The sequence below is a fragment of the Rutidosis leptorrhynchoides genome, chromosome 9 (genome assembly GCF_046630445.1).
Source record: "Rutidosis leptorrhynchoides isolate AG116_Rl617_1_P2 chromosome 9, CSIRO_AGI_Rlap_v1, whole genome shotgun sequence".
NCBI lineage: Eukaryota > Viridiplantae > Streptophyta > Magnoliopsida > Asterales > Asteraceae > Rutidosis > Rutidosis leptorrhynchoides.
Genome location: NC_092341.1, coordinates 82,908,573 through 82,922,704, shown reverse-complemented (window position 1 = coordinate 82,922,704; position 14,132 = coordinate 82,908,573). Strand labels below are relative to the sequence as shown.

Sequence of the window (14,132 nt, the reverse complement as noted above, 5' to 3'; positions counted from 1 at the left end):
TCTATATGATATGATAACTTAATGATTTAAAACCTGGAAACAGAAGAACACCGTAAAACTGGACATACGCCGTCATAGAGAAATCGGGGGCTGTTTTGGTTTGGATAATTAAAAACTATGATAAACTTTGATTTAAAAGCTATTCTTCTGGGAAAATAATTTTTCATATGAACATGAAACTATATCCAAAAATCATGGTTAAACTCAAAGTGGAAGTATGTTTTTCAAAATCGTCATCAAGACGTCGTTCTTTCGACTGAAATGACTACCTCTACCAAAACGACTTGTAACCTGTATTTCCAACTATAAACCTATACTTTTTCTGTTTAGTTTCATAAATTAAAGTTCAATATGAAACCATAGCAATTCGATTCACTCAAAACGGATTTAAAACGAAGAAGTTATGGGTAAAACAAAATTAGTTAAAAATGGTTAATTTGACTACGGGATGATTTTACAAAAATCTATACTAACCATATCCTAACTAACTTATATTGTATTGTACATGTATTCTAACATATATTATGTAATCTTGATAGACCATAGACACGTATACAATGTTTTGACATATCATATCGACGTCATATATATATATATATATATATATATATATATATATATATATATATATATATATATATATATATATATATATATATATATATATATATATATATATATTGGAACAACCATAGACACTCTATATGCAGTAATGCTTGAGTTAGCTATACAGGGTTGAGGTTGATTCCAAAATAATATATATACTTTGAGTTGTGATCGAGTCTGAGACTTGTATACACTGGGTCATGGATTGATTCGAGAAATTATATTGATTTATTTCTGTACTGCTAACTGTGGACAATTAATTTGTGGACTACAACGATGGACTGTCAACTTAACAAATTAAAATCGTTAAAACATAATAAAATATGGTATGAATATATTTCGATCATACTTTGATATATATGTATATATTTGTTATAGGTTCGTGAATCGACCCGTGGCCAAGTGTTGTTTTTCCGACAAAGGAATCTGTGAAAGTGAGTTATAGTCCCACTTTTAAAATCTAATATTTTTGGGATGAGAATACATGCAGTTTTATAAATGTTTTACAAAATAGACACAAGTACTTGAAACTATATTCTATGATTGAATCATTATACCGGATATCACCCTTTCAGCTTGGTAGCCTAAGAATTAGGGAACAGACCCCCTAATTGACGCGAATCCTGAAGATAGATCTATGGGCCTAACGAACCCTATCCAGTTTATGGATGCTTTAGTACTTCGATTTTATATACAGATGAGTGTACCTGTATATTTGGGGATATTCTAGATGCATTTGTTAATGTCGGTTACCAGGTGTTCATCATATGAATAAATTTTTATACAGATTACATGTTGATTATGAGAAATAGAAATATTAAATCTTGTGGTCTATTATTACGATTTGATAAATATATAGGTTAAACCTATAACTCACCAACATTTTTGTTGACGTTTTAAGCATGTTTATTCTCAGGTGATTATTAAGAGCTTTCGCTGTTGCATGCTAAATAAAGACAAGATTGGAGTCTGCATGCTTGTATTATATTGTTTAAAAACTTCATTCGAAGACTTAAGTTGATGTGTAATATTATTGTAAACCATTATGTAATGGTCGTGTGAAAATGCTATATTTTAGATTATCATTATTTGATAATCGTCGTAATATTTTTAAAACCTTTATCGATAAAATAAAGGTTATGATTGTTTTAAAAATCGAATGCAGTCTTTGAAAAATGTCTCATATAGAGGTCAAAACCTCGCAACGAAATCAATTAATATGAAACGTTTATAATCGATATGAACGGGACATTTCATTCGCGATCATATGTCACCCACACACACATTAGGAGGAAATCCGCAATGATGTTTGCAGTACCATTGAAGGTTATAATAAAGTTAAACTAACAATGTTATCAAATTCTAAATAAATTGTTAAACTAACAAATAAATCATTTACTTTTGGTTACTGGACATCAAATCGAGCTCTAAAGAATGTTTTTGTCATTCATGCACCACAAACAAAGCACAACACACAGTGTGTTGCCTATTGCATGATGCGTTTGGCTCGAGTTGCACTTGTGTGGTCAAAAATGAGTTTGTTGTTTATTTTTTCACAAAAACGAACAGGTAAACCAGGTCTAAACAACATCAACAACATATAAACATCAACCAAACTTAATACTTCGTATATACTACGTAAACGCTCGGAATCGATTCAAAATTCCAAAAACTTTAACGCGTGCCAAGTGTTCGATGAAATGTATTTAAGAAATAACCAATCAAACGAACAAGATATTGATTATAACAGATTGTTTGATATTGTGAAAGATGTGGTAATGTCTAATTTCTTGATCAACAACTTTATATAGGTTGGATTTGACGAGTTTATTCAAGAAAATGCGAACCGAGAGTTTTTGGTGCGTTCGTGAGTGGTATAATGTGTAAAGGGGTTTACAAATGCTTCTAGATTAAATTTATTAAGAAATCGAGTAAAGATCGAGCATCAAAATGAAAAATCACACCAAATTTGACAAATCGCACATTTAATGCGTGTTTCTGTACGTTGTGCATTCAAAAACAAACATGAGCGCCCTTTTACCTAAATCAACACGCACGGTGCATGTTGCTTGTATTTTGGTGCATGCGTTGTACGGGCTAAATATAATGTATTGGATAAATGCTTGGAAATACGCACCACATAAGAACATCTACGCATCGTGCATGGTGCGTGGTCAAGAGTCATACTGATAGTTAGGATGAATTAGGGTCATATCGTTAAAGGCATTGAAAATTAGGGGCATTTTATTCAATTTTCTTCTTGGAATTTTCTTTCGCTGGGTTGCGCCCAGTAACCATTTGAGGATTAACGAGAAACCGAGGAAACATCCGGTAAAATATAATTCATGGGCCTGTGTTGAGGATTAACGAGAAACCGAGGAAACATCCAATAAAATATAATTCATGGGCCCGTGAGGCCTCTCTTGCCTTAATTTAATTGAATAAACTTTTATTATTGGGACCGTGGTGAAATGTCCCGTTCTTATTGATTAAAAACGTTCCATATTAATTGATTTCGTTGCGAGGTTTTGACCTCTATATGAGACGTTTTTCAAAGACTGCATTCATTTATAAAACAAACCATAACCTTTATTTCATAAATAAAGGTTTAAAAAGCTTTACGTAGATTATCAAATAATGATAATCTAAAATATCCTGTTTACACACGACCATTACATAATAGTTTACAATACAAATATGTTATATCGAAATCAGTTTCTTGAATGCGGTTTTTACACAATATCATACAAACATGGACTCCAAATCTTGTCCTTATTTTAGTATGCAACAGCGGAAGCTCTTAGTATTCACCTGAGAATAAACATGCTTTAAACGTCAACAAAAATGTTGGTGAGTTATAGGTTTAACCTATATATATCAAATCATAACAATAGACCACAAGATTTCATATTTCAATACACATCCCATACATAGAGATAAAAATCATTCATATGGTGAACACCTGGTAACCGACATTAACAAGATGCATATATAAGAATATCCCCATCATTCCGGGACACCCTTCGGATATGATATAAATTTCGAAGTACTAAAGCATCCGGTACTTTGGATGGGTCTTGTTGGGCCCAATAGATCTATCTTTAGGATTCACGTCAATTAGGGTGTCTGTTCCCTAATTCTTAGATTTCCAGACTTAATAAAAAGGGGCATATTCAATTTCGATAATTCAACCATAGAATGTAGTTTCACGTACTTGTGTCTATTTTGTAAATCATTTATAAAACCTGCATGTATTCTCATCTCAAAAATATTAGATTTTAAAAGTGGGACTATAACTCACTTTCACAGATTTTTACTTCGTCGGGAAGTAAGACTTGGCCACTGGTTGATTCACAAACCTATAACAATATATACATATATATCAAAGTATGTTCAAAATATATTTACAAAACTTTTAATACATTTTGATGTTTTAAGTTTATTAAGTCAGCTGTCCTCGTTAGTAACCTACAACTAGTTGTCCACAGTTAGATGTACAGAAATAAATCGATAAATATTATCTTGAATCAATCCACGACCCAGTGTATACGTATCTCAGTATTGATCACAACTCAAACTATATATATATATTTTGGAATCAACCTCAACCCTGTATAGCTAACTCCAACATTCACATATAGAGTGTCTATGGTTGTTCCGCAATATATATATACGTGTCTATGGTATCTCAAGATTACATAATATACAATATAAGTTGATTAGGTTATGGTTGGAATAGATTTATTACTAACTTTCACGTAGGTAAAATGAGTAGTTTTTATCAATCTTGTTTTACTCGCCATTTCTTCGTTTCTAATCCGTTTTGAGTGATTCCAGTGGCCACGGTTTCGTATTGAACTTAACTTTATGAATCTAAACAGAAAAAGTATAAGTTTATAGTCGTAAATACAAGTTACAAGTCGTTTTTGAAAGAGATAGTCATTTCCGTCGAAAGAACGACATCTTGATGACCATTTTGAAAAACATACTTTCACTTTGAGTTTAACCATGATTTTTGGATATAGTTTCATGTTCATAAGAAAAATCATTTTTCCAGAAGTATAGCTTTTAAATCAAAGTTCTTCTTAGCTTTTAATTATCCCAACCAAAACATCCCCCGATTTTACTACGATGGCGTATATCCAGTTTTATGGTGTTTATCGTGTTTTTGGGTTTTAAATCATTAAGTTAGCATATCATATAGATATAGAACATGTGTTTAGTTTATTTTAAAAGTCTAGTTAGAAGGATTAACTTTATTTGCAAACAAGTTTAGAATTAACTAAACTATGTTCTAGTGATTACAAGTTTATAACGTTGAATAAGACTGCTTTTTATGTATGAATCGAATGATGTTATGAACATCATTACTACCTCAAGTTCCTTGGATAAAACTACTGGAAATGAGAAAAATGGATCTAGCTTCAAAGGATCCTTGGATGGCTTGAAAGTTCTTGTAGCAGAATCTTGACACGAAAACAATTTCAAGTAAGATTTCCACTCGAAATAAGATTGTTATAGTTATAGAAATTGAATTAAAGTTCAAATATGATTATTACCTTGTATTAGAAAGATAACCTATTGTAAGTGACAAAGGTTTCTTGATCTTGGATGATTACTTGGAATGGATTTAGAAAACTTGGAAGTAAACTTGCAATCTTGGAAGTATTCTTGATTTTATGAAACTAGAACTTTTGGAATTTATGAAGAACACTTAGAACTTGAAGATAGAACTTGAGAGAGATCAATTAGATGAAGAAAATTGAAGAATGAAAGTGTTTGTAGGTGTTTTTGGTCGTTGGTGTATGGATTAGATATAAAGGATATGTAATTTTGTTTTCATGTAAATAAGTCATGAATGATTACTCAGATTTTTGTAATTTTATGAGATATTTCATGCTAGTTGCCAAATGATGGTTCCAACATGTGTTAGGTGACTCACATGGGCTTCTAAGAGCTGATCATTGGAGTGTATATACCAATAGTACATACATCTAAAAGCTGTGTATTGTACGAGTACAAATACGGGTGCATACGAGTAGAATTGTTGATGAAACTGAACGAGGATGTAATTGTAAGCATTTTTGTTAAGTAGAAGTATTTTGATAAGTGTCTTGAAGTCTTTCAAAAGTGTATGAATACATATTAAAACACTACATGTATATACATTTTAACTGAGTCGTTAAGTCATCGTTAGTCGTTATATGTAAGTGTTGTTTTGAAACCTTTAGGTTAACGATCTTGTTAAATGTTGTTAACCCAATGTTTATAATATCAAAAGAGATTTTAAATTATTTTATTATCATGATATTATGATGTACGAATATCTCTTAATATGATATATATACATTAAATGTCGTTACAACGACAATCGTTACATATATGTCTCGTTTCAAAATCATTAAGTTAGTAGTCTTGTTTTTACATATGTAGTTCATTGTTAATATACTTAATGATATATTTACTTATCATAATATCATGTTAACTATATATATAACCATATATATGTCATCATATAGTTTTTACAAGTTTTAACGTTCGTGAATCACCGGTCAACTTGGGTGGTCAATTGTCTATATGAAACCTATTTCAATTAATTAAGTCTTAACAAGTTTGATTGCTTAACATGTTGGAAACACTTAATCATGTAAAATAATAATTTCATTTAATATATATATAAACATGGAAAAGTTCGGGTCACTACACGTGGTGCCTCTACTTCCTTATTTTAATTGAATAAGACCATTCATAGTGCAGCGTGATCGCTAGTTTTTTGCACACATCATGCCCCTGTGTGGCGTGATGGAGCAAAATTTGGCAGGCGTGATGAGTGTATCACCCCATCGAGTTGCAGACCTCAAATTCTTTCATCCAATTTTCGAGAGCCACGTGGATTTTTCAAACGGCTATATAGCTGTTAACCCATTTTCAGTTTATATTTTTTTTTATAGATACCACTCTTCTCATTTTAATTTTTCACACACTTTCTTCAATATACCACTCTTAATTCTATACTTACAAAAATTTCAATGGCAAAAGCTTTGTTTAAACTTTTTGATATATGGGATTCGGATGATGAAGACGAATTGAGTATTTTACGAGAAATGGCCGAAGAATTAGATGCTGAAGAGGCTGCAGCTGAAGAGGCTGCAAACAATGAACGAGTTACATAATCTCGAATTTACATTCGTAGAGATCATGAACTTGCAGGTGAAAACCTACACAAACACTACTTTCAAGAGCATCCAACGTATCCTGAAAATAGATTCATGAGACATTTTAGAATGAGTAGTAGATTATTTAAGCGTATCGTCAATGATATAATCAATTACGATGTCGATTCATTACCAATTAATTTTGAATTTTAAACTAAATAATGATGCTCTTGGTTGACAAGGTTTTACTACGATACAGAAATATACATCCGCTTTGCGTCAATTGGCTTATGGTACAACAGCGGACATGTTTGACGAATACTTACAAATGGCAGAAGGTACATCAATTCTTTGTCTTAATAGCTTTTGTAAATGTGTTTTGGAACTGTATGTTGATCAATATTTCAGGAAACCAAAGAGTAGCGATATAGCTCGTTTGTATAGCGTGCACGAAGAAAAACATGGGTTTAGGGGAATGCTTGGAAGCATTGACTGCATGCATTGGAAATGAAAGAATTGTCCAACTGCTTGGAAAGGGAAATATACTAGTGGTCATCAAAGTCACTGAACCATCTTTTTTAAGCGGTTGCTTCATATGATACATGGATTTGGCATGCATTCTTCAGTGTCATAGGTGCAAACAATGATGTTAATGTTTTGAATCAATCTTCGTTGTTTGATGACATCAAGAATGGAACTACACCATTTTGTCCATTTACTGTAAATGGAAATGAATACACAAATGGTTATTATTTGGTGAACGGTATTTATTCAGATTGGTCAACGTTGATGAAGGCGTATTCGACCCCAACCGATGAGCCACATGCAAATATAAAAGATTTCAATAAAGTGCATGTAAAGATGTCGATAGAACATTCGGTATTCTTCAGGGTAGATTCAATATATTACAAATGGCTAGACGACCACACAATGTCAACAAGTTGAGGCGAATATTGTATTGTTGTGTGCTCTTGCACAACATGAAAGTCGAGGGATAATGGCTACAACATTACATGGCTCGAGGAAGAATTACTTAGGACTGAAGAAGCTAATCCTAACTATGTAAGGAATCAATCTACAAGTCGTGATATAAGAGAACAAGAAATACGAGATAGAAACATGCATGACCAACTTCGACATGATCTCACTCAACACATTTGGTGTCTTCCACCAAACTTTAGAGGTTTAAATGCTTAATTTACTTTCAGTTTGTAGTACATTTAATTTGAATAAGTTGAATCAGTTGTAATTGTTGAATTTTTAATTTCAATAAATTGTGTGATTTTTAATTTGAATTTGTGTAAATTTTGCTTTATTTTTTATATAGTAATTCAAACAGATGCTTTAATTAAAGCTGTATTCAAGAGAGATGATTTAATTAAAGCTGTATTCAACCGAGATGTTTTAATTATTAAAGTTGTATTCAACATAGATGTTTTAATGATTAAAGCTGTATTCAACATAGATGCTTTAATTATAAAAGCTGTATTCAACAGTTGTATTCAAAAAAGTGCTTTAATTCAAAAATATTAGTCCAAACAGATATATTCTACCTTATTAATACAACCCCCTCATTTCTCATCAAGATGATGAAGATGACCTATGGTGCAATCTTTTAAGAAACTTCAGGGACCTGTAGTGTATTTTTGACTAACGATCGTTAATGAATTTGACGAAGATTACCTCATTTAACTCTTTTTCAAATCGTAGTCTTTTTCTTGAGCAAAAATAAAATTGAAATTCTTCTCGGGCTTAGGCAAATTGGGGGTTTACCTTAATTGTCAAATTGAATAACTTAGGTTAACTTTTCGGGCCATTTGCCCAGTTAGTCATATTGATTAAATTTCCGTTTGTGATTGAAGCCTGACTATTCAGCCGTTAAAATCAACTCATGGGTTAACAAGCAAACTAAAGGGTTGATCCCCACCATTGTTGATGGGAGTGAGGTGAAACATTCAAAAATCGTCTTAGCGAATGCATTGTATTTTAAAGGTTTGTGGTCCAAACCATTTAAAGTAGCACATACAAAGGATAAAGAGTTTCATCTTATAAATGGGGGAACAATTTCAGTCCCATTCATGACTCGCTACAAAAAGATCGAATATGGTTCCTTTCGAGAGTATAAAATGAAGATTATAAAAATTAAATATGAAAGTGAAGAAAGTAAAGACCTGTCAAACAAGTTCTCCATGTATATCTTTCTTCCAAAAAAGAAAGATGGATTGTATGATCTTGTAGAAGTGTTTGATTCAAATAATGATTTATTTCATATGGAATATAAACTTACTAAGCGGTATTTGGATGAGCTATGGATACCTAATTTCAAGATATCTTGTGAATTTAGAGCTCAAAATGTTCTGAAACAAATGGGATTGACATTACCTTTCGAACCTCTGAATATGGATCTTACTCGGATCGTGGATTCTACACATCCTGATGCTGATAAGCTTTATGTATCGAACATTTTACAACAATCTTTTATTGAAGTTGATGAGAAAGGTAGAGAAGCCGCTGCTGCAATTAGATTTAGTATGAGTGGAGGTGGTGGCCCGCCTAATCCACTGCCAGTTTTTTGTGGCGGATCATCCGTTCATGTTCATGATCAGAGAAGACACTACTCGAGCTGTTTTGTTTCTCGGTGTGGTTCTCAATCCCAAACAAAACTAGCTGGTCTCTTTACTTTTATTGCTCTTCTCTGTAATGAATCTCTATGTTTTTGGATTCGGAATATTTGTTTCTTTTTATGTAAACCCTTTTAGTGATGGGTGTAGTTGATTATGGCTATCATGAGATACCTTTTTTCGTATTTCCGTCTGTCAAGTTAGATACTTGTGGTTTTCTTGTTATTATACCGTTGGTTATTTAATTAGTTATAGTCGGTCAATAGAGAGCAGACCTATTTATAGTTCGGTGATCGACACAACCTTCGTCTTAGCGATTGTGTTGTATTTCAAAGGATTGTGGTCCAAACTTTTTATTGTAAGATTTACACAGGATAAAGACTTTCATCTTTTAAATGGGGGCACTGTTTCAGTCACCTTCATGACTAACCGTCATTTTAAGAAGATGGAATACGGATCCTTTAGTGAGTACAAGATGATAAAACTGAAATACAAAATGTAAAAGATTGAAGGAGGAGTTCTCCATGTATATCGTTCTATTGCATGTACTGGTATAAGTGACTCAGATCCGAACTATATCATATCGATTATAAACTTTTTCGGCGTTCTTTGAAGAAGCTATGGATAACTTACTTCAGGATATATTTTGATGCTCAAGATGTTATAAAACAAATGGGATTGACATTGCCTTTGTTTCTTGTCTTAGCTAATACCAGTGGCGGAGCCACACCTATTATTATGGGGTCAATTGACACCAATGAAAAATATATTGGCCTGTAAATTTTATATATTAATAGAGTAAATTTGATGGATTATTAAGGTTTGACACCAGTCCAAAAATCCATTAACAAAAAAGGATAGTTCAGAATATTTTTAGCGGCTAGGAAGTTGAGTTTAATTGGATATAATTTGTTCCACAGTAAGTAATTTGTTTTCTCTTATGTACGTATTTAATCATAATTTCACTTATTATTACTTTTTTGCAAAAAATAAAGAACGTCACCCAATACCAGGTCTCGCGCTCGGGGATCTTGATTACCCGAAGATTACCCTCTATGGCAAGTCAATGTGCTCGTTTATAGGGAGTTTCCTCAAAAAAAATAAAAAAAAATAAAAAAGATATAAAGTAAGAATTTTCATCAAAAGGATGAAAAAACCTATCAACAGAAACAATGAAACCGAGCAAGCATCGCAAATAGAAAGCGCAAACTAACGAACAACTATCTGTATAACACCAACGATTAATTTTGATATTGTAATATGACACCAACGATTCAGATTTCTGGCTTCGCCACTGGCTAATACTGTACTAACTAATCGCAGGGCGACTACCCGCTTTCCAAGAAGCCATGAGGGAGAATAACTTTGTAAATGGCAGAAATGGAACCCTTGACCTCCACATTGGAAGGCCAGGGTCTTACCATGCTACTACCACCCCCATAGTTCTATATTTTTTATTGATAGCTGTGAAATAAGTTTCTATGAATGCTAGCTCTATTGCTACTACTTCCCCGTTAACATCTTATATGCGAATGGAAAGCTAGTATAGAGCAACTCTTATTCATTGCAGCTGCAAAAAAAATTAAAAAAATTAAAAAAATAAATAGGTAAGTTTGTCCATTGTTATTAACGTCCATTCGAACAATAATAAGGTTTTGGTACATTACAATGTATTTGTAACAGGGATGCAACACTCATCATTCTTAGGAACTTCACTTAGAAACTTGGCAAATCATCACAAGATGAGTTAACCGAGCCGTCCCGTCGATTCTAATTTTTCATATTGACCTTGTTCAAATATTAAAAAAATAGGTCTTTTATATAAAAGTTTTAAATATACGTAAGGATAAGTTAAGTAAATACTAGTAAAAAATTAGGTTAAGTACCAGGATCTGGCATAACAATATTTATTTATAAGTATTATACATTGTTAAATTATATACCCCTTTGAATTATGGACCCTCTGTAACCACACATGTTACACGCCCTCAAATTCGCCCGTGTGAGTTACCATTCTATCACATGGTCTTAATGAGAAACTGAGGAAACATCCAGTAAAATCTCTTGGGCCTGTGGGGCTCTCCTGCCTTTTTTTTCTTTGGATAATATATACTCCGTAATTTATGGGCCTGTGGGCCTCTACTTCCTTATTTTAATTACATAAGCCCATTTTATTATATACAGCAGTAAACCCTAAAATTACATTACATTGCCGTAGTAAACAATTTGCAAATCAATTTCAACAATGGCTGAAGAACGGAAGAAGCGAAAAATTTCAATCTCGACATCAAAAATATCAGCAGCCAAAACAATCAATGTTCGTCTTTTATTTTCCTTCCTTTTCTGTTATAGTTATAAATATTTTATTTTATTCTCTTTCTTTCTGTACTAGTGTTAATGATCAGATGCAATTTGAAGTAAAATGACCTACTCATATAACAGTTCTGCTAATAGTGTAAAAAATGTTAATAATGACGATGATATGATATTAATAATTTGATGTACGTACGGAGTATTTCATATTCAGGTTGCAACCAAAGTTTTACTTGATGATGCAAACCATGGATTTAAGAAGGGGAATTTTGTTTGTTCGCCGTTTACAATTGAGGCTTTATTAGGAATGGTTGCAGCCGGAGCTCAAGGCAAAACTCTGAAACAGTTGCTTGAATTTCTTGGACATGAAACCCTAGACCAACTTCTTTATGAGTCACCAACTTCCAAACTTCTTCAACAGATTTTGTTCAACACTGAAAATGCTGAAGCCGGACTTGAAATTGTTGTAGCAAATGGAATTTGGGTAGATAGCCAGATGAATCGTGTTCAATCTTGTTATGAAGAGGTTCTAAAAACTGTTTACAAAACAGAGTCTATGTTTTTAGACTTTGAAAACAAGGTGCACTAATTGTTTATGATTTTAGCTTTCTTTCTTTAAACCTGTCTCCACGAGGCCGACTAGCAGAGGCGAAACTATATGGGGGCAGGGGAGGCCGCCCCCAGTGGTTTTTTTTTTTTTTTTCGGTGTAAAAATTTTGTCCTTTTCGACTTTGCCCCTGGTGGATTTTTTTTTTGTGCCCAAAACCTACATATTTTGCCCCAAAACCTACACATTTTGCCCCAAAACTTTCAAATTTTGTCCAAAATTCTCCAACTTTTGTCCCCAAAACTTCAAATTTTGCCAAAAAAAACCTTCAAATTTTGTTCAAATACCTTCATAATTTGCCTAAAAACCTCAATTTTTTGCCTCAAAACCTCCATATTTTGTCCAAAAAAATTGCTATGGTTTTAATTTTTTTTTTTTTTTTGACCCCCGGTGAAAAAAATCCTAGTTCCGCCACTGCCGACTAGTCCCCGATACTTCATCGAGGCCGACTAGTTATCAACTTGGTCGAATTTTGTCAGTAAAAGTAGGTAAAATACAGCCAAAGTTGATTAATGTCCGACTAGTCCTTGACTTGGCATTAGCCCTTACTAAGTCCGGACCGACAATCCTTAGTAGCAAATTTTAAACCTTGGTTTTGATATACTTCTATTTATTAAATTTCCATTTTTCGTTTGAAGCCTGAGGAATCAGCTAAGGAAATGAACTCATGGGCTAGCAAGAAAACTAAAGGGTTGATCCCCACTATCGTTGAAAAGACTGACTTGAAAGATGTTTTTATTGTCTTGGCAAATGCGTTGTATTTTAAAGGGTTATGGTATATACCTTTTGCTTCAAATATGACGAAGGAAAAAGAGTTTCATCTCATCAATGGGAAGACTGTTTCAGTCCCCTTTATGACAAGATCCTATAACAGGTTCTTATATGGTTCCTTTAAAGGCTACAAGATCATCCAACTTCCTTATGAAACTGAAGGCCTTTCGAACAAATTCTCTATGTATATCTTTCTGCCTGATAAGAATGACGGATTGCACGATCTTTTACAAGTGTTTGATTCAGATAGTGAATTATTTCACACTAAATATGATCTCAACTCGACGTATTTATATGATCTGTGGATACCAAAGTTTAAGATATCTTATAATTTTGAACCTAAAGATGTTATGCAAAAATTGGGATTGACATTGCCTTTTGAACGTCTTAATATGGACTTTACTCGGATGGTGGATTCTACACATCCTGATGCTGATAAGCTCTATGTCTCTGACATCTTACAACAATCTTTCATTGAAGTTGACGAGAATGGCACAGAAGCCACTGGCTTAAGTAGAGTTCGTATGGCGGGAGGAGGTGGCCCGCCTGTTTCACCGCCAGTTTTTGTGGCAGATCATCCGTTTATGTTTATGATCAGAGAAGACACTTCTCGAGCTGTTTTGTTCCTCGGTGTGGTTCTCAATCCCAAGCAAAACTAGTTCTCTTTAAACTTGTTGCTTTTGTTAATGTTGAATCTCTTTGGATATTAGTTTTTGAGCAACCCTTTTATGGATGGGTGTAGTTGATCATGGCTATGATTACTTAGTTTCTTTTATCTTTTTGTGTGATGATCATGTTAGCTGAAAAGGTTTTATGCTATGAGAAACCTTTCAATGTTATTTCTATCTGTGAAAGTACTTGCGGTTTTGTTCTTAATTTATGGTTTTGATTTGACTAGTTAGTTAGTAGAGGCGGGACCTATATGCTGACTTTGCCAACTTGTTTGAACTTTGCGACTTGTCTTGTTTACAGCTAGTTTATAGTTATGTGACACGGGCTTCGTAAGTGACTACCTTATTGGAAGTTAGCGAGTCTCTCGGTTTAGCCTATAGGGTGATA

At 33.2% G+C, this 14,132-nt stretch overlaps 1 protein-coding gene across 1 annotated transcript; it reads left to right on the top strand.

Moving 5' to 3' along the window:
* The first annotated feature begins 11,580 nt into the window (after nt 1-11,580).
* LOC139867477 (serpin-Z10-like) lies at nt 11,581-13,914 on the top strand. Its single transcript, XM_071855843.1, has 3 exons — nt 11,581-11,699; nt 11,910-12,275; nt 12,941-13,914. Exons 1-3 carry the CDS (start codon nt 11,628-11,630, stop codon nt 13,730-13,732), a joined length of 1,230 nt encoding a protein of 409 aa, XP_071711944.1. The 5' UTR covers nt 11,581-11,627; the 3' UTR covers nt 13,733-13,914.
* Nucleotides 13,915-14,132: the final 218 nt, after the last annotated feature.

Bases quoted from the DNA above. Each gene is read 5' to 3' on its own strand.
- LOC139867477 (XM_071855843.1), top strand. From the start codon at position 11,628: ATGGCTGAAGAACGGAAGAAGCGAAAAATTTCAATCTCGACATCAAAA. The intron at 11,700-11,909 runs GTTCGTCTTTTA...TTTCATATTCAG, and splicing joins CAGCAGCCAAAACAATCAAT to GTTGCAACCAAAGTTTTACT. The intron at 12,276-12,940 runs GTGCACTAATTG...TTTCGTTTGAAG, and splicing joins TTTTAGACTTTGAAAACAAG to CCTGAGGAATCAGCTAAGGA.